The sequence below is a fragment of the Camelus ferus genome, chromosome 6, assembly GCF_009834535.1.
Source record: "Camelus ferus isolate YT-003-E chromosome 6, BCGSAC_Cfer_1.0, whole genome shotgun sequence".
Lineage (NCBI taxonomy): Eukaryota > Metazoa > Chordata > Mammalia > Artiodactyla > Camelidae > Camelus > Camelus ferus.
The window spans coordinates 61,269,097-61,294,941 of NC_045701.1; the positions used below are offsets into that span (position 1 = coordinate 61,269,097).

Consider the following 25,845-nt stretch of genomic DNA (forward strand, 5'->3'; position numbering starts at 1 on the left):
GAACTTCCACACATCACAACAGTGTGTCACATTTCATTCTTACTCCTGCTCAGCTGGTAGGTCTGTACTCTATAAACCTGTTTAGGACCTCAGGCTCAAGCCAAGGATTTTAAAGGCAGCGCTTATATAACGATGTTCACGAGACACAGCTTCACAGGAATCCCAGTGGTTTTCACTGCAAAGCAGCCTTCATCAAAGGCACATATGTTCTCATCCAGCACTGACTGCCTCAGTGAAGTGTTCCAGCTGCCAGGACTTCAGAGCAAACACAAACTGAGAAACACCTATAACAGGTTTATCAGCAAAATCCAAACATCACTGTGCTGAGTTCACCGTGGACTACAGAATGCTTTTTATTATAAGATGATAGAACAGGTATTTTAGTCTTGATTGACTTAAAATTAGCCCACAGCACTGAGAGTGGTTTTTCCTTTCACTCCTTTATTACTGACCACTTCTAGTCCTAAGAGGGTAACAGAATCCTGACTTAAAGAAATTGAATATATTTAGGTCTGGCTTCATTCATGATAGTGGTAAATTGTATGCCTTCCTTTAAAGTATAAACCTACATGAAAAGAGGAGACACCCTCCCCCTGACTCATTCTAGCTAATGACACAGTATTTGATCATTTTTACAGTGTTAATCTATATATTTAAAGGGATGGGGAAAGATGCTCTGTTGTGGGCTTCAGGACTGATGCAGTATAAGAGAACACTTGGCTCTAATGAATACAGAGGGAAAGAATGCCAAAGAGAATGACTGAGCAGAGACTGTCATAACAGTATAGGACTTCCAAAGATCAGGGACCACACAGCACATAGCTGAGAAGCCAAGCAGACTTACAGGTTAAGTATACAGATGTTATAGCAATGGATCTCAGATGGGTTTACCAAGAATGGGACATTCCCTACTAACCAAGTAGCTTGAGACAAACGGTAAACAGTGGGAATTTTTAGATCAAGAGCTGTATAAATCTGGATAATAAACAAAGGAAAGTGAAGTAAGTATCAACAGAAATGACAGAACCATGCAAAGAAACAGAAAGTCTCAGCCAATGTGGTCAATATGGTCAGTACATAGGACTGACCACATGTATGTGCCTTGGCCTCCTCTTAAAACTCCACAAAATAATGGTAAATGGATTTTTTTAAACCATGATGCCACAAGGACAAAGAAAATAGGAGAACACACAACAACAACAAAAATTTGAAAGCTAGAAAGCATAGGACAGGTAGTAACTGACCTAGCAGATCCAAGAAAGCTAAATGTTAAACCAGCAGAGGGAAAGCCAAGAACCAACCTGATCTGCACTATAGAACCTCCAAAAATCCCAGGAATTGCTACCACCAGATACCTGGAGCGGAAACTGGAGCAACTGTTGAAAGTCTGTTCAAAAAGTAGATGGATATCCATCTCCCAGATGCCTCCTATAATTCTACAGAGCTGGGCAATTTCCCATTTCATACCTCAACTAAAGACACAAGAAGGTAACCGGACTGGGAAAACAGCAAAAGTTGGGGTAGCATACTGAAATCAGAGGGATTACTTGAAAGTGTACACATAATGTCAAACCCCCAGCTCTATTTCCCCACTCAGCTTCCAGAAAGCTGGAAGCAAGGAATATACTATCCAGACTAAAAATTGGAAAATTCCTCTCTGGGGAAATTGGCAACCCAAAAGAAATGAAGTAAAAATAGTGACGTTGAGTACTCCCCACAAAATAACCCAATCAGTATCTCCCTATATTAAAGCCACAGTCACAAATCAAGGCATAAAATGAATGCCAGGATTCCTAGATGTCTTCATAAAAAGCCTCCAACATGAGAAACAGACTAAAACCAACAAACCAAAAATCAAATAAAAGGAAACAGAGACTATGTGAGGATATGAAAACTGTATATAAACTGTCTTACATCCTCAGAGAGAAAAGAGATTTTGAGCCCATGAAGCAGAAACAGGATGTTGTAAGAAGAAACACGGAGAGAGCTCAAGAGCTCCTAGAAATTAATATAACCCAGAAGAAATAAAATTCAGTAGAAGGATTAGAAAATGAACTTGAGGAAAGCTTCCAGACCATAGTGAAAAAAGACAAAATTATAGAAAATTGTAGAAAGAGGATAAGAAAATTAGAAAATCAATCCAGAGGGTCCAACTTCCAAATAATAGGAGTTTCAATAAGGAAAATAAAAAGAGGAACTATCAAGAAAATAACCCAAGAAAATTTCCCAGGAGAAAAGAAGAGGTATTTCCAAATGATGAAACATGTCCCTTTATCTTCTAGATTCTTGGTATCTAGAAAAGTGGATGAAAACAGAACCACAGAAAATGACATCACCATAGTATTTCATAATATTGGGACCAAAAGAGATTCTAAAGGTTTCCAGAAAGTTAAAAGAGAGAAAAACATATTATCACAAGCTTCAAGACTTGAATCATCTGACATTAAAAGCCAAAGCAATAAAATCGAAAATAAAGTGGCGCTATATCAAAATAAGAAGCTTCTGCACAGAAAAGGGAACCATCAACAAAATGAAAGGCAACCTATTAAGTGGGAGAAAATATTTGCAATTCATATATCTTTTAAGGAATTAATATTCAAAATATAAAAGAACTCATACAACTCAGTTGCAAAAAACAAATCTGATTTAAAAATGAGCAGAAGATCTGAATAGACAGTTTTCCAGAGAAGACATACAAATGGCCAACAGTTACATGAAAAGATGATCAACATCACTAATGATCAGGGAAATGCAAATTAAAACTACAGTGAGATGTCACCTCACACCTGTTAGAATGGCAAGTACCAGGAACACAAGAAATAACAAATGTTAAAGAGAACGTGGAGAAAAGGGAACCATTGTGCACTATTGATGGGTGTACAATGTAAGTTGGTGCAGCCACTATGGAAAACAGTACAGAGATTTCTCAAAAAAATAAAAATAGAAGTACCAGATTATCCAGCCATTCCACTTCTTGGTATTTAGCTGAAGAAAACAAAAACACTAACTCGGAAAGATACATGCCCCCATATTCATTATAGTAGTTTTTACAATAGCCAAGATGTACAAACAACCTTAGTGTCCACCAATGGACAAATGGAGAAAGAAAATGTAGTATACACATGCAATGGAGTATTATTCAACCATAAAAAGTGAAATCCTGCCACTTGTGACATCATGGCTAGACCTGGAGTGCATCATGCTAAGTGAAATAAGTCAGGCAGAGAAAGACAAATACTGTGTGATATCACTTATGTGTAGAATCTTAAAAAAAAAAAAAAAAAAACAGAAACAAGAAAAAAAATCCAAGCTCCAAGCTCATAGGTAGACATAACATATTGGTTGGTGGTTATGAGAGGCAGAGGGCAGTGGCTGGGAGAACTGGGTGAAGGAAATCAAAAGGTACAAATTTCTAATTATAAAATAATTGTCATGGGGATGTAATGTACAGCAAGATGACTACAGTTAATAATACTGTACTGCATATTTGAAAGTTCCTAAGAGAGTAGATCTTAAAATTTCTCATCACAAGAAATAACATTTTTTGTAACTAGGTAGGGTGATGGATGTTACCTAGACTTACCATGATGATCATTTTGCAATGTATGCATATATCGAATCATTATGTTGTACACCTGAAACTAATAAAATGTTATATGCCATCATACCTCAGTTTTTAAAATAAAAATTAAAAGACTTGAATCAGTTTCCTGAATAGTTCCACTCAAAACTCAAAGGAGAAATGCCCCAAAATTCTGTCATAAAATCATTTCTAACCTTTAAATCTACCTAAATGAACTATCAATTAAGTGTAAGGATAAACAAAAGACATGAACAATCTCAAAAAAAAAAAAAAAGAAAAGAAAACCTTTTGCCCATTCTTTCTCTGGAGGCTACTATTGCAAGAGTTGTTTCTTGAGAACAAATATAGGACACAGGGAGTCCATGAAAGAGGAAAGCAGAGGGGATCCTGAAGCTCACAGGTGAAGCAAGGTGTCAGGGTGAGAGCTGTGGGACAAGGCTCTAGAGACAAGGTCAAAATGATCAGAAGGCTCCAAGAAAGGTGCCACCAAAGACAAGATTTTTGTTTATTTGGTTGTTTTTTGCTTTTTTAAAAAGAGTATTAATATATGAAATTGGCCTTTTATTTTTTTATTGAAGTAGAGTAGTTACAATTTTATGTCAATTTCTGGTGTACAGCATAATGTTTCAGTCATACATACACATACATATATCTGTTCTCATACTCTTTTTCATTATAGGATGTTGATCACTGCCTAACAGGAGCATACTGAGATAAGAGTTACACAACAGAGGAGAGTTTGGAGATGAAATAAAGAGAAGCATGTGGAAAACTAAGGGGAAACAAATTAACAACCATAATTACCCTAAGGAAAACCAAATGTTGCACAGCAAAATAATGATAGATTACTACACAACTCAGACATAGTGTTTGCATAGTCATAATAGTGAAGACAGACTGTTGATTCAATCAAAACCATGATCTAAATATACTGAAAAGACAGAAAATTAGAAACGTATATATGTTATGATATGGTGGTTAAGGGACATGGGGCATTTTCCAAAGATAGAAGTCAATAGGTAATGACTAAAACTGAAAATCCTCTCCAATAATCATGTTGCTTAGAGAAAAAAAAGATAAATATCACCCTCAAAAAAATTTTAAAGTAGTCTCTGGGAAATGGAAAAAGGCATGTAGAAAAGTAAACTACCATTTTTCAAGATAAACCTTAAAGTACTATTTGGCTCTTTATGTGTATGTATTACTTTGATCTAAAAATTAAATTTAAAAAAAAAAAACAGGCAGATAATCTGAATTACCTTACAAATTAAATTTAAAAGATGCCAGGAAAACCAGAGGTTCAGAAAATATTCAGGATTTTCTTCCCTTCCTCTGTGAGCCTCGGGTCCTTTCCTGTTTATGTCAGCTGTCTGGTCTGGTACTGTCATATTAGCCAAATCCCATTAGTCACCTTTTTTCTGTCCTCTGGAAATTTCTCTCTAGTGACTAAATTAACAGTTGGAGTCACATTGCTATAGGAAGACTTTCATCAAACATTAAAAGTTACTGAAATTTCTCTTTGGGTGAATGGAAACACTTGTTTCAAGATGCATATTTCTCTAAAATACACTTACATGATTTTGCTTTGTTAGCAAACAAAAACCAAAAAAAAGAATGTTTCTGCTTCTGACCTAATTTGAAACAGTTATACCCTTATGTTGCCTCTAAGGAATAGAATACTCATCAAATTCTGTCTATGATACAAACATTTATTTCCAAAACATTTAAATTCCCAGGTGATTCTCTTCTACAGGCAATGAAAAGAGAGAGAGAGACTGGGAGTTAGGCAAACTCACACTTATGCCTGAACCCACTCATGACTGAGGACAAGGAGTGTGTGAGGTTTCAGCTGGACGCACACACACGTATACACACACAGCATTTTTGTCCCTCCAGTTCCTTGTTCTTCCTCATGGTCCCTCTGCTGTCCTCCCACTGAAACAGTGGCAGTCCCTTTTCAAGAGGAATGCAAACACAGCTAAGAACAAAGAAAGCAGCATAGCTTTGAGTTTCAAATTGGACCTTTTTTAAGCCCACAGCCAACACAATAATCTTGAAAGCATAGATTTCCTTTGCAAGCGCCAGGCCCCTGAGACATCAAGTAGCTTTTTCTGTTGTTAGTCTTATTGTACCTTGTTTTTCTTGTTAAATCTTAGCTCTTTTCCCAGAAAACATGGGGTCAGGGGAAGGGGCAGTGAAACACAGGTGGGCAGAATAGAAAAAAATACAGGTGTGGAAAAAAAAAAACTAAAATAGGTTAAGGGGAAATCTGAAAAAAATAGAGAAGTGTATTATTTTTCCCATCCAGAATTCTGGGACGTGACAGACTTAGAGCGACAGGTACAACTACAGAACAGAAACAGCATCAAAGGGAGCTTTGAATAGTGGAAAAGAGTGAAGTGGGAAGTCACAAACTAAGCGATCTATCTATATCTTCATATATCTATTTAAACCCACCACTAAAAACAGGTCTGGAGAACCAGTGTGGTTTTTCTCTGCTCTGAATTTACATTTCATATATCAAGTACCAAAATCCATTTGTTTGTTTCTAAATTTATTGAGCACCTGTTACGCCCCTGTTATATCAGGGATACAGAGTTGAATCAGATAGACAAGCTCCCTGCCTTCCTGGCTCCTGTTTCAGCTGGAGAGAGAAGAAGCAAACATATAAAGAAAGAACTAAAGAATATAATTACAGACCATAACAAAGGGATAATGAGATATAACAGAGGATGGGGATCCTTTAGACAGACTTTGGAAGAAAATTCTCGCAGCAGGAAACAACAGGAAAGGAGCATGAATTATCAACCCTGATTATCTTCTCACCATAGAGCTAGGAAGAAAAAGTATCCTTCTTGAAGTGTCTCTTCCCTCTTGGCATCATCATCTCAGCTACTTCCTGCCCCTGCCTGCCAAACTAAGCGAGCTTAGTTTTTTCTCCAATGTTTTCTCCACTCTCCTCTGACATCTCAGCATCTCTTTTCTCTTCATTGTGACAGTGAGCTAGCTTGAAACTCAGTCTGTGCTGACATGCTGACAGGGGCTAGAGACACACCTTTCAGAGAACAAAACAGCATTTTCACAGGGGCCTTCTGGAGGGAAGGACATGCAAAGAGGGCTCATCAGGCAAAGTGATCAGGGAGGTATCTGAAAGTTGGCTGGCTCCCCATAAATCACTCTGTGTAGGGAGACACTGCTCAGCCTATCAGGAGAGCTGCCTTTGATCTTTCGATAATTTGTTCCCAGTATCACAGTGTTCAATATTTAAGAGACAGACAGAGTATAATGATCCAGCAAAGCAAACAGAGAATAAATAGCCAGAGCAGTGGGAGGGGAACCAGGGAGAGATAAACATCAAAGAAGCTGTGAAAGATGACATTAGTGGAGCCATCTCAAATAGAGCCAGAGCAGCCATTGCAGAGGAGCAGCCGTGCATGTCGGATTTTCTGTACCATTCTAAGAAGTCAGCAAGAGAAACCAGAATATCCTGTCTGTTGAAAAGATAGACATATGAACATTAACCTAGTGCCCACTTCACTGACCAATCACTGAAGTACAAATCTAGCTTTACATCATCTTTTACCAATAAACTCTTCTTAAAAAAGAACTAACCTCATCTTCCTCTCTTTCGTCTAAGAAAAAATTCAGAGCTCCTCTCCTATAATCAGAACACTATTTGGGTTTCTACCTATATCTGTATACCCCCAATTGTAATTCTTTGATTCCAAATAAACACTTTCGCCTCTTGAACTAGACTACTGATTTTTAGGTTGACAAAGCTGAGGGAGATGTTTCCAAATGGTTGAAAGGCGTCTGTGAAATCCAGCAGATGCGCTTTGAGAGGTGGTACAGGAGAAGAAGTCCACTTTCGACAGGTAGTCAATGGACGTAGTAAACAACCTTATGGTTACCAGGGATAGGAGGTGTGAAGGGATTAACTTAGGAATTTGAGATTTACAAAAGTTAGCCACTATATATAAAAATAGATTTTTTAAAAGTTTCTTCTGTACAGCACAGGGAACTATGTTCAATATCTTGTAATAACCTTTTATGAAAATGAATATGTGTATGTATGTTCATGACTGGGACATTGTGCTGTACACCAGAAATTGATACATTGTAACTGACTGTACTTTAAAAAAAAATAGGTAGTCAATGGAGATAATAAAGTAAATATACACGCTTTAGGAAGCCTGCTTAAAAAGAGAAGAATTGGTAGATAGTCAATAGTTAAAGAGAGTGCAAAGTTGAGTGTTTTGTTCACATATGTGTATTTTTTTAGGATTGAAGAGACATGAGCATGTTTATGCACTGATGAGAAAGAACAAGTAGAAAGACAGAGAGAGATGGACAAGATGGAAGAAAGAAGGACAAAAAATTGGAGGAAATAAAACATCAAGAGACAAAACAAACCTACCCACCCCCTGGACCACTTCCCAGAACTCTGCATTCATACACGTAACTGCCCACTTGACATGACAAATAACCACGCACAATTTAGCTTCACAGTTGCTTGCACCAAGAGCCCAAAAGTAAACCCTGACCTCCACTTTCTCTCAAACCCTCATATTCTGTTGGTTCTGACAATTGGTCCAGAATCTAACCAATTCTAACTACCACCACCATCATCTCTCACTTTGACTATTAACCCATCTGCCCTCTTCCATCCTTGTCCCCTAATAGTTCATTTTCCTCACAGCCGTTAGATTGATCTTTATAAAACATAAGACAAATCATGCCACTCTTTGGTCCCAAACCTTCAAAAAGTCTTCCCATCTGACTCAGAAGAAGAGTCACTTCTTTGGCCTGCAAGGTTGTGTGTGTTCTACCCACCCCCTCCCTCTCAGCCCCATCATTCCTCTAGCCTGCCTTCTTCAGAGAAGGGTCAGGAACAAAAGGAGTGTGTGTTTGCCATAGTTGCCCTTTCTATTTTGGAGAAATAAAAGCAGGGCCATCTGCTGAGATGAAGGGTGGTCATAGGTTTAGAGAAGTGGGAAGAAGACATATGGAGAGTTGCATAAGAATAGCTGCACAGCAAATGTGAGAGAGAGATGACCTAAAATAAGTAAAGATTCATAAGGTTGTGAACCATGCATTTCAGTGGCAGCTGTTCAAATGGCCATTGCAGCTGGTGCTCAGCAATCCTGAAACAGGAGCAAAAGAGGCAGGTAGATCCAGACTGGGAGTGTTCTAGGGATGATGGGATCTGAAGTGTCAGTGTGTGTAATGATGGGGAGAGGTGTAGGTTATTCTCTGCGTAGGCCCTCCTACGGGGAGGGATTTGGGGGAACACACCTAGTATGAAGGTCCTTTAAGGCCTTTTCTAAGAAAGCTGACAAGAAAACACATAAGCAGCTCAGCATAAGAAAAGTTTCTGAGTCTTGGCTTCCACCCTAAATTCTCATTAAAAGAGTCAGTGCTAGAACTATCTCCTTTGCTAAAGTCTAACTAGAGGCCTGAGTTTAAGTTTCCTTCCCTTACATTCTTTTTAAATCCGTAAGGCTCCCAAATTAGACTTTCACAGATTAAGACTTTTGGGGGTTGTTAAACATAAATTCAGTTTAAAGAAGATAGGATCTAAAAGGGTAGTTCCAGAGCTAGCTTCAGAGAGAATTTCTAAAAGCCTCCAGTATTTCCTGAAAGTCAACTTGGATATAGTTCTCATTCCATAGAAATCTTCTTACCTACACACATAGCCCAAAGGCAGGACCGTGTGCCTGCCACCTGAACTCCAAGGGAGGCCTACCTCAGTGATCACAATTTTTATAAATATTAAATAAATAAGTAGGAAGTAGTCACTGGGTAACCAGTTGGTTTAGAAAGTGTCCCACAGAAAATCCTCTCTTGGAGCATTCCAAAACATTCTTGAATCCATGCATAAAAAAAGGACTTTGGGGACATTTTTTTAACATGTTCTAAATATATTCATCTACGGATCTGTTAGTCTTCCAACCTGTGAAAAAAATCTAAGTATTTTATCTCCTGCAAAATTTAAATCCTATGTCAACTGATCCTTGATACCTCATATGCAAGGACTCTGAAAGTCCCCAGTGTTTCTCTACATCAGAGCACCACTTCTCCTGCAAAGTAACAGCCTGTCCCAGGCAATATACACATTCATAGAAATCAAAGCTAAATTTACTCTAAGGTCCCAAATCATCCTGTAGTCCTCAGTAAGTGAAATTCTCCCCTGGCTAAAACACCTGTTCTAAGAAAGTGGAATTTCATAAAAACTTCTCTCAAAGTCAATTTTTTGTTTTCTACTTTGTAACATGAAAAGAAACTCCAAGCATATGTAATATGCCTAATAATCCAAATTAAATGTATTTTATTGAACTTGAAAGTTGATTTAGATAAAAGCAACACTGGCAGTGAAAAATACTAAGTATAGCCTACCTGCACTAGGTTAATGGCTGTTGATAAAATTATTTTCCTTCACAAAGAAAAAAAAAAGTTTAGATCTCATAAAGACAAATGCCCCTATGGTTCCCTCCTTTAAACTATCCGATGAAAGTAGTCACAGAAGGTCACCAATGACCTCCTAATGCCAACCAGATCTCCCCTGGCTTGATGTCCATTGTCCTACAGTGCCTCCTTCCTTCTTGAAGTTCTCTCATATGTTATTAGCAACAAATTCTTCTTCTGGAATCATGATTCTTTTTTACCCCTCTGGGTTCTCTTCTTAATTTATCTGGCTCTCCTTCCTCTGGTGTCCACCCTTGGCCAGATTCATTCTGACTTCATCCTGCACACTCTTGACATCAATTACTTTCTCTACAGTATCTCTCAGTGCCTCTTATCTCTGGAACCCAAAGCCATACTTCTGACATCTAACACTTCTAACCTAATGGTTGTCTCCAACAAATGACCTGCAGGACCCTCAAACTCAACGTGTCCAAAGAAAAACAACCCTTTTGCCCCAGTAATACCTGCTCCTTCTTTCTTATCTTAGAAAAGAGCTTTGTCATTCACTTGGCTACACAATTAACCAGAATTAGCCAGAAATCTACAAGTCCTTCCAAACTCTTCCTTCTACCATGTCCCACTCATTTATGTCATCACCATAATAACTTAAAAAAATGTTTCAGGAACTTTATATACAATCTCTGATTGACTATTTCAAATAACTCTGTGATGTAGGGACTACTATCTCTATTTTATAGTTGACAGTTTAGATATTGGATATAAATTCTTAATAAGTGATTAAAAAAAGACATTGAACCTAGATTTGTCTGACTCCAAAGTCCGTGGTCTTGTCAGAAACTATAGTGTCTATGTGAGGCCATGGGAAATTATGGGCCATGTGTCAAATCTGGCCTGCCACCTGTTTCAAGTTGTATTGGAACACAGCCATTCTCATTCGTTCTTGCGCCATCTATGGCTGCTTTAGCACTACAGAGATGAGTAGTTGCAACAGAGACATTATGGCCTGTGAAGCCTAAGACAGTTACAATCTAGCCCTTTATAGGAAAAAACAAAAGGTGTTGCCAAGTTCTAAGCGGTACCATCCTCCATCTCCCTACCACCTCAGTTTATGTCTTCCTGGATTACTGCAACAGCCTCCTAACTGGTTTCTCTGCCCACAGCCTCTATCTGTCCCAATCTATCTTCCACACTGAAGAATAAAATTCTTATTTATATCACAACCTTTAGGATAAAAGACAAACTCCTTATCAAGCTATACAAGGCCTTTTGACATCTTGGTTCCTTTCTTCCTCTCTAGCCACAGCTACTTTCCCTTCAAGCCAAAATGCAATACACAGAGTACAGTACGAAGGTCAACCCAGTTCATGCCTATGTTTTTTCACATGGGTTTTCTTTACCCAGAATATACTCAAGGTCTGTCTCGTTTACCTAACTGAGTTCTCTGAGCTCGAGTCACTTCCTCCTAGAAACCGTCCTGGATGCCTCAGGCTGAGCTAGATGAACTTTATTTATTTATTCATTTATTCAACATATGTTTAATGAGCACAACCAACAACTAGACACAATACTTTGTGATAAGCATACGGTGAACAGAACAAACACAGACCCTGTTCTTACAGCTTTACTCTTCCACTCAAGTTCTTTATTGACCTGTTCAAAGCCTTAGTTCTTAGTTCACAGTCTAAAAAGAGATGAGATAAAGATGGAGATGGGGATGGGGATGGAGATGAAGATGGAGACAGGGATGGAGATAGAGATGGGGTTAGAGATGAGGATGGGGATGGAGATGGGGATAGGGACATGGATGGGTTTGGAAAGAACTGGAGGGGAGAGACAGAGAGGATTCAGTGATTTTTTTGTCTGACACTCACCATACCACTAACTTATTGAGGGCTGGGAAGTATCTAATTTATCTCCCTAATGACAGTAACTGCAAGAACACCTGGCACAATGCTGAATGAATTCAATAATTTTGAGTGACACAGGGACACAAGGTAGTTACAGAGAGCAAATCCTTGCAAAGAGGCCAGGCTAGTTAACAGGCAACTGAGAAAATTTCTTGTCGTCTGGGAAAACTCGAACTTTATAGAATCTGAGAAGGTTTGTGAAAATGTGACTAGGCATAAAAAGAATCCTGAGTATAAAACAACATTCCTGCAAAAGATACAAGTTCTTTTTGAATAAGAAACAGGGAATAAAGTCCACATCACATTGTCTTTTTCAAACTACTGGACTGCATATCTGAAACTACTACACCATGAAAAAAGGTGCCTATAACCCCGAACTTTGAGCTCCACAAAATGTTTTTCTTCATAGGATACTCAGCTCATTAAAGAAAAGAGAATAAAAGAAAAAGTCTTTTCTACAAGCAAGGGTAAAGCAAATACAAAGAACTGACCCAGTTTCCAAAATAAACCTTAAGCTTAAAGCTCTCTCCATCTGGCTAAAACTAAAACCAGAAATGAAAATCAACATCTTCACACTCCATCTCCTACCTACACCACGGCAAGGGCAAGAAAAAAATCAGCATATAACTTAATCCTATATCTGTGTCACTAAAGTCTCACATTAAGATTTGTAGAGGAATTTTTTTAACTATTGGAAAAATGTAACAACTCATTTTTAACCCTGCTTAGCTATCTGTGCAGGCCAAACATCCTTCAGAGTCCCCGCTGGGCACTCTCCCTGGGACCCATTCCTATGCCCTGAGGTAAATGCCCTTCAGTCTTCCCAGCTGCCTAACTTCCATCCAGAAAAACACTGCTCCTTCCAAAAGCATTACTTCTTTTCTCTGTAATATTTCCTGACAGTCTTCCCTCTCAACTCTTTACTGACTATATTCCTACAAGACACATCTTACTATCCATAAAACAAGGTAGGTACCACATATGAAAAGCCCTAAAACTTTTAAGTGACACCCCTTCTTTTTTCATATAAACCTCATCTCCAATAACCAGCCGAATTCTGTGGACAGTGGCAAAACTGAATTAGCAGAATCTTAGATATACATAATGTTAGTACTGGAAGGAACTTTAAAAGTCATTTATTTCAACTCCTGCACTTCACAAATGAAAAAAACTAAAACCTGAAGAGATCCAAAAACCATCCAAGGTTACACAAGCCTTTGTTCCCACCTCATTGTATATTCTCCCAATCTCTTGAGTCTTACCATCTTGTATTTATTTCCTTTTCCTATGGAGAGGGGTAAGGGCAATGCCTCTAATTTCAGCTTGGCTTTTATGTGAACTCCACCGAGGGTGCTAAATGAGCCCATCAACTGGGGAATGTGATATGTGGCGTCAGTCTCCCTCCCTTGCACGATGTTGAGTGACCAGTGTGTAACTAAGTGTTCCTCGGTGTCTCTTAACCACCCACATGAAGATTCAAATTTCCCATCAGACATTCCACTGGCAGATGGTCCTCCTGTTGTTCTAAATCTGCTAACCCATTTGCCTGATGCATAATAAAGCATACCAGTCAATTACACAAAGTTCATAGACTGGGCTATCAATCACATCTTATTTACAAATTGTACATTGGCATTATTATGACTGGGCTTCCTTTCTACAAATTAAACTTCAGCAATTTTCATATTTATAGTATTTAGTTTTGCTCTGTTTTACTTTTAAGACTTAGTTTGCATGGCATCCTGCTGGGACAGATTCTGGCTGTCATATACCACCTGAGTCAGGCTGCCTCAACTTAGCAACTAAGCAGGCTACAACGGACAGAGTGAAAAGTGTTTCTAAACAAAATAAATATCTAAATTTCAATCTTACAGTCCTTTGAAATATGCTGTCTACATGTTTACTAATGTCTTTAATATTTTATAGTATATTAAAATAAATCGAAGCAAACAAAACAAATTTATGGTGGACATAAATTATACATGGCAAAGAGTTATTGATAACATTTTTATGTGTCTTTTTTTATAAAATTGTAATAAAAGATGCAAATGTATAGTTTCTTATAATGACTGGATTAAATTAAAATACAATTTATGTGATTATTTAATAATGAAGAAAGAGCTAAGTAAGCACTTGCTTTCTTGATAAATCTTCAAGAGAGGATTCATAAAAATACATTAAGACAAAGAGGATAATTATATCAGAAAATTCCATACACATATTCCTGCTTTATAGCCATCAAACCAAATCATCAGTGTACTAAAGTGCTTTCTGCATAGAGACAAAATTAGTCAACCTGCTAATCTTTGAAACAAAGAAAGCAATAATAAGATTATATGAAAGAAATGGATTAGAAAACATTTCAGGAAGGCATCATTAAGTATTTACTGAGCAAATTAGCAGAGATTACCCACATCTTGGTATTTTTTAAAGAGGTATGGTATTTTCTACAACTGCTGCAGAACTAAACTTCAAAAATACCCTCTTTTACAAAAGCCCTTTAGTGTGAATTTAGTGACTATTGGCAGAGTAGTCAGGTTCATTCATGAATGAAAAGACACAGAGGAATGAGGGGGAGCTGACTGTCCTGGGATAATTATGGCTGCTACAAGAACCATGAAGTTCACTCGAGGCACAGAGCACAACGAAACTGAGAAAAGACAAGTCTGAGGTCGAGAACACATGCTGGTAGACCTACGTGGGAAAGATCCAAACAACCCTTTCAGTTTTGGAATCTGAGCAGGAGGAATCCCCACCTTGAGCAAATGTAGGGACAAAGGATATAAGCCTAGGAAATCCTAAGGCAGCCGGTAAGAGAAACACCCTGGGGTCCTACTGACATAGAAGGGGTGAGGAGGAAACAGAAGACGACTGGGACTGAAGGCAGGACATTGTCATACACCTTGTTTGAAGATTTGCCTGATACCAATAAGGAGAAGTTTAAGACTGTTCCAGGACAGAGTCTACATGCAATTGAGCATCAGGGAGAAAGAACCCAGGAGTCTGAGAGGAAAAGCTATTAGGGAAAGAAGAGAACTCAGGAAAGATCTAGGAACTGGAATTGTTGCTGCTGAAATTTTCAAATTTTGCTAGAAGGCACAAAAATTTCAGATTACTTTCTCCAGAAAAAAATAAGCTATAATTTACAAGTTGTGACTATTTTTCTCAACAGAAAAGAGGAAGTTGGTGTCTCTCTTAAATCTGTGACAAAACATCTTTCTCAGTTCTTGAGTTACTAGGTTATCATTGCTGTTTCTCAAACAGCCAGCACAGAATGACAAGAACACTAGCACAACTGAAAGCATGAAACTGTTTTCGATCTCCCTCTTCCCTTATTCTCCTTTTCCATCACACACACACACACACACACACAATTAAATCCCTGATTAGGTCTATAGCTGAAAACATATATTGGGTTCTGGGAACACTGGTGGTTTGTTTTTGTTTGTTTTCCTTGGTGTGATAGCAGGAAAAAAATGATACCAAGATTACAAACAGCTGCAATAGCCAAATTTGGCTGATATTTGTGCATCTGTGTCTAATAAGTTTTGGAATTGTGAGAAGTTACTGTAACACTTCATGGGTCCTAACAGTTTTCTACCATCTTCTTGAGTTGTTATGAAGGAAACATGCCATGAAATTACTAAAGACCCAAGGACTAAGAAGAAAATCAAAAGGCATCTCCTTGGAACACTGGCTGTAGAAGCTACATTTGTTCAGAGGCATAAAAAGAAAACCAAAGTCAACAGGTAAAAAGATGTCAGAAATTGCTTTATAACAGAAAACAACTATTCAGGTATTGAAAGGAGATGGCAGAAACTCAGTAAGGAAAGGGATCAACTTTAAGACCAGATCTTCATCTGGAAACCAAAACAGGAACTGAAGAAGAGAGGAGAAAGACATTTTGATGTAGCAATATAATTGGTCATACCTGAAGCAGAGAAGAATGGGGCCAACTCTGAACTAAAAAACTCAACTGAATCTATGTGAAAATGTCCAGTGTAAGTAGAGTCAGGTAAAAAGTGGTGGGAGAAAGTGTTGTTGGTGCTTCTACTGACTAGCCCCTCAGAACTTGTTATCCAGCCCTGTGAGAGGGTTAAAGTTGGGGCAGTCCAGCTAAGGGAGCTACTACACTATCAAAGACAGACAGGACAGGTGAGCTCACCCCAGGTTCCTCTCACAAAGGAACCAAGGCTACAATTTGAAGAGTGTGCACTTTTCTGGCGTATTTTCATCAAAGACATAACTGGAATAGATTCAAGGACAGGAGATCCTCATTATGATCATCAGAGACATCTCCAGCTTCATTCATTCATATGACAAATTGATATTGAGCATGGTGTTAAGAATTGTTTAGAAGTTGGGTATATAAAAGCAAAAAAGACAGAGAACGGCCTCCAAACTGTCATGGAGTTTACATTCTGAAGAAAAGAAAAACAGAGTAAACATGGCTTCAGGTCTTGGTAGATACAAGGAAGAAAAAGGTTAAAGGGCAGAGAATAAGGGTGAGTGGCATTGGGGTGGCTTTTTATAGTAGGGTAGCACTGGGAAGAATTTCCAAAGAAGTGATTTGAGTGGAGACCTGCATGAATTCAGGGCATGAGTCAGGGGAGGGTGTTATAAGCAGTGGGAAAAGCAAGTACAAGAAACCCGAGACAGAACTGCTTTTGTACAGAGCATTCTGTTTGTACTGGATGGAGTAGAGTATGTGGCAATGGTAGGAAGTGAAGTGGGTAAGGCAGGCAAGGGTCAGACCATTTAGGCTTTGATTAAAGGGGCAGGGTATCTGGATTTTATTTTATGTGCAGTATAAAACATCAGAAGGCTTTGAGAAGAAGAATGGTGTGATCTTAGTACCTTCTGGATAGAGACTGTGGGGCGAGAGTGACAACAAAAGGAGCATATAGGAGACTACTGCAAGTCCGGGCCAGTGATGGTGCTGAGCTGGTCTTGGGTGGTAAACTACGGAAGTGCAGAGAAATAATCAAATGCATTTTGAAGGTAAAGCCAACAAGACTTGTTACAAATAAATGTAATATATGAGAAAAACAAGAATCTTGGGTAATTCCCAGGTTTGGGGCCTGAGAAACAAAGTGAATAATGGTGTCCTTTAACTCCACATAGATTTTATTTTTCCATTATTCTTTTGCTGAAAAAATCAAACTATGCTAGTATGTTCACTCTGAAAACAATTAGACAAGTTTCTTAAAAAAAAAAAAAAAAAAAAAAACAGTTACTACATGTTCCAGAAATCTCCTTCCTGGGTATTTATCCCAGAGAACTGAAAACTTATGTCCAGAAACAAACAAAAAAAAACTATACACAAATGTCCATGGCAGGCTTACTGTAACAGTCAAAACCTGGAAATAATCAAAATGCCCTTTAATAGATGAATGGTTAAATAGAAGTATATTCAAACTGTGAAATACTACTCAACAATAAACAGGAACAAAGTATCATTACACTTAACAACTTGGATGGATTTCAAGGGAATTATGCTAAGTGGAAAAGGCCAGTCTCAAAAGGTCACATTTTGCACCATTCCATCTATACAATATTCTCAAAATCAAAAAATTATATAGGTGAAGAATAGATCAGTAGTTGCCAGGGTGAGGGAGGCTTAGGGGAAGGAGCAAGTAAAGAGGTATAACACGAGGGAGATCTCTTTGGTGATGAAACAATTCTGTATCTTGATTTCAGTGGTAGTTACAAAATCTACACACGTGATAAAACAGCACAGAACTATACATGCACATTGTACCAATGCCAACGTTGTTCTGATACTAGTTATAGAAGATAAGACTACTGGAGGAAACTAGGGGAAGGACACATCCTCATATACTAACCTTGCAACTTCCAGTGAATCTATAATTACTTCAGAATAATTTTTTAACCTAACTATGCTCAAGTATAAGGCAAAATGCATTATATAAATATTAAAAGTAGTACGGTAGTAAATACTGCATCTGACAAAATGTTGTCTTCTGAATTTACAAAGCACCTTTTTTGCCAATGTATCTTACCACTTTTGGTGTGTAGGCAGCAGTTTAATTCAGAGCGCATCAGGATCTCTTTGTATGTAAGAACATTTTCCTCCTAAAAGCCTCTGGAGCAAACAGCACTTGGAATTCATTCTCTCTGTTACCTCTAAACAGCAAAGAGAGCCTGTGTGTTCTTGTTTCTGTACCTGTACAAAGGAGTACAGAGGCAGGAAGGAGTAGGGAGGGAGGAAGGCTGACCAACTGTTAACATCAGTGCTTCAACAGCTTGCAAACTTCAGGACTCTGGTTATTACCTTGCTCAGGCCCAGGACATTGACCTTTCACGGGCCAGCTGACACTCCTGGACTCTTAACATTTTTCCCACTGGGGTCAAAATATAAAAATTATCTGACGTTGAATCTCAAAAAGGATGGTTCAGACCAAAAACCAGTGACCAGGACCCAGAGGCTTAACAGGTGCTAACAGCACTAATCACATCTCCCATATGATGGTCTTAAGGTTACTCTGGGTATCAGAACTAGGCTTGGATAAATCATCTAAGTCAACATAAAGGTGTGGAATGCAGTGAAGTCCCCCTCAAAATCTTTTAAAACAACTTCTTTGGCATGTTTTTCCTTAATGTTCTGGTCTTCTGCATCATCTAGCCTCAGTCTGAGTGTACAACACAGTCTTTCACTCATTTAGGGAGCGTTCTACTCCCAAGAACACCATCAAGACACCTATACTCAGGTATACAGCTACATCCTAGACACTTCGGTCATTGCTGAATGAGCTTATATTTACTAATCCTTTCATTCTCTCGGACTAGCATATATATTCAACCTAGAATTTTATAATGGAGACTAGATACTTAAACCTCTTACTAGTCCTAATTGTAAAAACCCACAGAAAACTGTATCCTGAGATTAACTTTAATTCAGGAATTCAATTGTTAACTCAAACATTTCCTAAACAGGGTATCTCATGTCAGATCCTGTCTGCTTTTTCAGAATTCAATGGATTGCCAACAAAACCTATAGAACATGCTAGATGCTGCCTTTCTAGATGTTGGTCTCCTTTTGGAAATAGCTCTGTCAAGTACAATGCTATGAACAGAATTAAAGAGTTCTTATTCTGATTTTCGTATCACTCTATCCACACTGTTTTACACGTGTTAATATGTTCAAAAAAGTAAAATATATTATTTCACATTTTCATTTTCTGAGGCTGGATAAAAATTAAACCAATGTAAATAATGTGGATTAAACACCTTTTTGAAGACAAAATAGTTTCATTTCACTCCTGTCAGAAACTGGAACCTGGAGAACCGCCAGCAACAATAATTTTAAAATATTATAAAAGATACTTACAGCCAACCATCATCATGGCCACCGAAAACATCTTCTCCACATCTGTAGTAGGAGCTATATTTCCAAATCCTATGGTTGTAAGGCTTGTCATGGTAAAGTAGAGAGAGGACACGTATAGTGAATCCTTGCTGGGTCCTCCTTCCCATATCCCTGCACTGGCATTGTATCGATACGGAGTCCCAATGCTCAAGGCCAGCTGGTAGAGCCAACTGTCTATCTGGATGGTGTTGGTGACTTCATCAATGACCTCGTAGTCCCCAATGCTGTACCATATGCAGGCCAGCCAGTGAGCAACTAGTCCAAACACACAAACCAGCAGCACAAGGACCGCTGCTCCATACTCTAGGTAATGGTCCAATTTCCTAGCCACACGGCCCAGTCGCAAGAGACGCACCACTTTTAAAGAACTGAAGAGACTGCTGATACCCTGAATGAAAGAAAAGAAATGACAGAACACTTTCAGAAAAGAGAAGGCTGGGGAAACAAGACAATGGCTCACCTTCATGAATTCAATCACCATTTATACACTAAGCACACACACATAATACAGTTCTGACTTTAAGTCAATTTAAAAAAAAAAGCTGAAGTGATAAAGAAACTTTTTAAAATGCAGATTCCTTCCCACCAACAAATAAGACATTTGTGAATTATTAGATTAAAAACTTTTCATTAGCTAAGGAAGACCCAGTTTATGTTTGTAAGTGCAGTATAAATAGCACCAAAGGAGAAAATGGCTCAAATGCAAATTACACAGAGTTTACAAAAGGGGTGATGAATTCAGATTTTTTATTTCTGTTTTCTATAAGACTCTTCCTCTACCCTAAAAGATTTAATTTTATTTCTTACTTTATAAAAGCTATGAGCAACAAAACTTCTGGAAAAGGAATCCTAGTTTTACTGTGAAGCAAACAGGGGATATTCTGTACATAGAAGGAGAAAAAGCAAATGTCATTGCTGGCTCCCCACCTCCTGCCACAGTTATGATAAGCATTAAATTTGTAAAGCTGTGGAAATGTGAAGAGTTGGACCTAGAATGGTTACATACCTACAAAGTCCTATCATCCTCCAGGAACAGTCACAGAAAAGAATACGATAAGGGAACAGCAGCAAGAAAATTCACATTTTGTTGAGAAGCTTAAAACACCAAATATAGCATTACCCAAATGGAAACATAGCATAGACTTTATTCAATCAACAAAGGCCCCACAGTTACTTTCTTGGAAGCATGTAATAAAACACCCAGGGAGAGAGGATAAAGGCATCCCTGATGCAGGAGGGGAAGACAGGCAGTGATCCAGGACGCCTCTCATCTGATCATCACCTCCTGGAGTCCATGACTTCCTTCCTTACCGCTAACTGTCTCCCAGCGGGGAGACAAGGAATCCAACGTAACTTACTCTGAGCTTAATTGTGATCAAACTGGAGGAACTGGGAGGTATAGTGAAACAGATATACCATTAATGAGACTCTAATTATGGCACTGTAAAGTCGTTCACAGTTCCAGTGAAATAGGTTACAAATGCATTTGGTGACACTGTATATGGTAGTATATAGCTGAAATTTTGCAAAATAAAAATTTGAAATAGAGAGAGAAAACAAAGAGAAGTAGAAACAAGAGGTCTTGTGGAAGTAAAAGAGGAGCAGGAGCATTCTGACAGTTTTCTGCCTCAGCCTCGGTATCCTGGCTATTTTGATTCCTGCTCTCAAACAGTGCAGCAGGCCTGCAGCCTTCAATCGATTTTCGTTTCACTTGAACACTTGGAGAGGTGGGGAGCAATACTGAACTTCAGACAGTTCAAAAGAGTGGCATTAATAAAATTCAGAAAATGAACTGGCACAATTCAATGACATGAGATGTTGAGAAGAAGATTCAAGGCAGTTTGGAAGTTCTCAAAAAAGGAACTATGTAATCATGAACAAGAGAGACAAAAATAAGTATTTATTGGACGTGTCTATACAGCAGGCTCTGAGTTCGGCCCTAGGGACATTAAGACAAATACGCCTTGCTTCTGCTCTAAAGAAATCCATAATCAAAATGTATTAGAAACTCAAATAGGGTTAAATTTAAAAAAGAAAACAGCATTGCTGTAGGTGTTGTTTTCCACTTAGCTCCAATTTTTAAAGGAACTGTGGTACTTCTGTTTAAATACTGCAGAGAAAAATTATTTCTACCTAAATTGTTTTCTCTAAAAACAACTAGAAACAAAGAAGAGAAAACAGAGGAAAACTTTATCTCTATCCAAACTAAAAAATAGTCACAACCCTCAACCAAAATGCAGAGAATCAAGACTTACTAGAATTAGGCCCAACTAGAGGGAGGACACACTCCCCTGACCTCTGATGTAGGCAGGTTTCTCCAAAAGGAGGTGTTCCACCTTGAGGGGCACCTGCTCTGACCGCTACTTAATCACCATTTTCTACAGCCATGTCTAACATTATTCAAATGTTACAAAATATTTTATAAGCATTCTAAACTCTGTTTGTTATGGGTTCTGTAACAACACTTTCTCCTAGATTTTAGCCAACTCCCCAACTGACATCTCTTTTAAAATCATTGTCTGGGGCTAACCTTATCCATGCTTCTATTACATGCTGGGATTGTCATCAGGATTACCGTCAGTCTCTTTAGTTGATTTACTGTGTGTCCAGGTTTCAACTGACTTCTGTATACAGAGGATTCACAGGTCTACTTCTTAGCACAAAGCCCTTTCCTGAGTTCCTGTTACAGAAGCCAAATGCCTGCTGTCCATTTCCATTTAGATAACCCATGAGTGTTCAAAGGTAAGACGTCCCAAAGGGAATCCCTCGTGTCTCCTGAGTCAGTTCTCCATCTCCTACTCTCAAGAACAACGTCATTATGAACCCGGTCTCTCAGACCTGGGGCTGAGCCCCCTCTTCCTGCCACGTCCACCCAGTTATCAAGCCCTGAGGCTCTCATCATTCAAAGTGCCCAAGTAAGTTTTTAATCTGAATAAATATCTCAAAAATTTCCCTTCTTTCCTCTTCCCAAGGCCACACCTTGGTCATGACTTCATGTTTTTTTCTCACTTGCGTGGCAGCAATAGCCTCTCCGTCAGCCTCCCTACCCTATTCTCACTCCCCGTAATTTGCTGATCACACTGTATAAGCTACCAGTCTGGTATTTTTTTTCTTTACATCATGTATGTCTAATCATGTCCCTCTCATCTAAAGTCTCTAATGTTAGCTCATTACCTATAGGATTAGGTATTCACTCCCTACTATGACGTGAAAAGCCCTTCAAAACCCAGTATCCGCCTGTCTGGTCAGGATCACTCGCTCCCACCAATTCCTCCTCGTGGTCTCTACGCTCCAGCCACACACAGCTCCCAGAGTGCCCATGCTGTTTCATGCCACAATACAGGTTGTCCCCTCTGCTTAAAGCACTTTTCCCTCTCACTCTCTGAAGGGCTAGGCTCTTACTTATAGTTTATGACAAACACTCTCTTCTCCTGTGCAGTTCCTTATCTTCCCCTCCCCCACCATCTTCATTGCCATCCCCTCACCCTCTTCCCCCACTGTGAAAGTTAGGTGTCCTTCCTATCTCTAGGGTTATCACACACTCTTTGTCCATCTCTTTTACAACAATTATCATAATAACACTTTATTACAAGTCTCTGTTTGCATGCATGGCATCCCAGGAAACTAAACCCCTGGAGGAATATACCTAGTCAGTTACAAAGCTTGGCATACAGTAATATGTTAAGCTGTCAATACAGTCAACAAATGAATGAAAAAATCTTTTACAACACAAGTAAATGTAAGTGGGGTGAATCTGTGTGTGGGGTGATGGGGAGGGCAGGGAGCGCAGTTAATAATCCTATGTGGTAAATATCATTATTAAAGCATAGCCTAGGAAAATTAGGTAATTTAACTCAGTTCACGCAGCTGGTTAAGAGGAGGAGCTGATTCACATACAGGTAGTCTAGTTCCACACTCCTTGCGCCTAACCACTTCACCACCTGACCTCACTCTGAGCCTCATTATATCTGGAGCACAATGTGTAATCTAACTGATCACATCAGTACCTGCAATGCTGGCTTAAGCACAGGCATTCACTGGCTGAAACACTGACCAAAGGAGATTAAACACCTCGCCTCCCTCTGATTTCCGCCTACGCACAACGGTGGCGCACTTGGGGGTCCCTGGAGAGTCTGCAGCTCTCTGGCATGACCAGCATCCTCACAACACCAGGACGCCTGTGTCCACCGTTCACAGGAGGACCCTGAAACAATTTAAACTAATGATTTCTTCTGCATCATATGATTTTGAGGGGAGGGAGAGTCACATTCAACTCTGTATCTAAAATAAGAGATTTTACTTACTTTATACCTCACCCTCATAACCTTTACATTGGCTTCAAATTATACTTAATCTCTTGTTGGGAATTTTAATTTAACCCATATAATACTGGATACCTGGGTGGGCCAATCCTCAATAAAACGACTACCTTCTGTACCACCACCTTTTTTGCAACAACCTCTTGAGTCTATATTTTCCACAGGTTTTATCTGCTTATTCCTGTTCTGCTTGATTTCACTCCACACTTTCCAATCTTTCTGTGCCTTTCTCTGCACTCCAGTGGCATTCTGCCTCTATCCTAACATCTGAGCTCTGAGATCACAAATCCCTGGGGTCACTGGTGGAAGAGAATATCAAACACATAAAATGCATAATAGAACACAGCGGGATTAACGGAGAACTTTCAGTCATCATCTTTCCACCTTTCTAGCCAATTTCCTTACTTGACAAGCACCTCAGGCCATAGGAGCATAAAGAACAACATCCAGGAGACGTCTCTGTGTTATTAACTCTTCAAGACTTTTCTGTGGATTCCCACATCAAAGAGATATGGGATGTTAGCGTAAAAATGTCTTGCAATGATAAGGACATTTAAATTACAAGTCAGTTCTCTCATGTGATCATCTCTAAGGACAGTAGGCAGATAGCTCAGCTGGTATTCTGTCCTACCTTCTTCCTCCCTTGCTTTATAAACAGAAAAGAAATAATCAAAGAACTTTCTTGTCTAAGGACACATGACAATTAAGTGGGGGTGATAGAGCAGGAGTACAGACTTGTAATATCCAGTTTGCTCAGTCTGCATTCTTGCACACAGGATGTGTAGTAGACTGTTTGAAAAAAAAAAAAAAGTAGCTGTGGTCATTTCCTTCTGTATCCATACCCCTTGGCAACGTGACTTTGCATCCTCTCCCATCAAAAGGTAGGTCTATTTCCCCAACTTGCTTAAGTCTAGTGTTACGATTTTGGCCAATAGCATGTGGTGTAAGTGACACCATGCCAGTTCCAAGCCTAGACCTCAAGAGGCAGAGCCTCCACTCATTGTCTTGGAATCCAGCCCAGCTGCCATATGATGAATATCTCATAGGCTTTAGGAGAATGAGAGACCATAGGAACACCCTCTGAGTCCTCTCAGATCAGATACCCACCAGCCATCCGAGCGGCCTACCACTAACACATGAGTGAACATAGTTGAAATAAGCCCAACAGAGCTAAAGTCATCAGAATCACTCGTTAAACCAGACAAATGAGTGAAACAAATGGTGATAGTCATTATCCACCAAGTTTTAGAGTAGTTTGTTATGTGGGAAAAAAAAAATACTAACCGATACAAATGTGGGGAAAGCACATCTGTGTTTATGTGCATAGTATTTCATAATTGTTTACAATTTTTAGATATTATTTACCTCTTGTATTGGGAAACATGTCACTGTTTTGTTTTGCATGAACTTATGTGAGTAAATATTTCATGAGAACAGAGAACTCAAAGTTATTACTTCATATAGCTCCTAAATAGTTATTAAATCCAACTTCACCTAAAGCTTGCTGTCACCCCCTGTAACTTCAGTTTCCATGTGGATGACTGTGCCAATAACCCGGACTTACAATTTATTCACCAATTCACCTGTGACAACCTTTTCACTTTCCCTCAGACACCCACTCCCATGGTCATAATCTGAACTTTGTCATAGCCTAAAACTTCTTCCAACTCTAAAATCCTGAATTGAACCATCCTGCTCTCTGACCATATCCTCTTCTGTGTTGAGCTAAATGGTCCAATTATACTAACTTCAATAGCAGTTCAACCTTATTGAGTTTCCAGTCCATTGCTTTTTCTCAATAGATTAACCCTCTCCATTCTCCACCTTCTTCCTTATGTGGCCTCATAATTTCAACACAACCACATTCCTGAATTCCTTAGCTTCTCTGTCTCTTCATTATAACCTGTATCAAAATTTGAATTCTAACTCAATTATCAGCTTTTTTCAGGCCTGTGTTTAAGAACTGCTCAAGAAATTCACACAATAGGGCAGACTGATTCCCCTATAAATTCATTATTATCAATCTGAAAGCATCTCCTAACCACCTAGCAATTTTACTATTTTTCTTATAAATTCATCTACTCACTGTATTTCCAACTTTTCTACTCTGCTCAAAAATCCAACCACTCCCCCTTCAACTACATCCTTCCCATAGACATTTAAACACGTCATGTCTCTCCCATTAAAAAGAAAAATTGTCACTACTCCCCTTCACCTTCC

At 38.9% G+C, this 25,845-nt stretch overlaps 1 protein-coding gene across 1 annotated transcript in view; it reads right to left on the minus strand.

Annotated features, from left to right (window-relative positions):
• KCNH5 (potassium voltage-gated channel subfamily H member 5) overlaps positions 1-25,845 on the minus strand; it is a 275,740-nt gene that overhangs the window by 176,905 nt on the left and 72,990 nt on the right. The window contains exon 7 of the mRNA XM_032482152.1: positions 19,268-19,694. Within this exon, the coding sequence (XP_032338043.1) occupies positions 19,268-19,694 (427 nt within the window). The remainder of the gene's footprint in view (positions 1-19,267; positions 19,695-25,845) is intronic.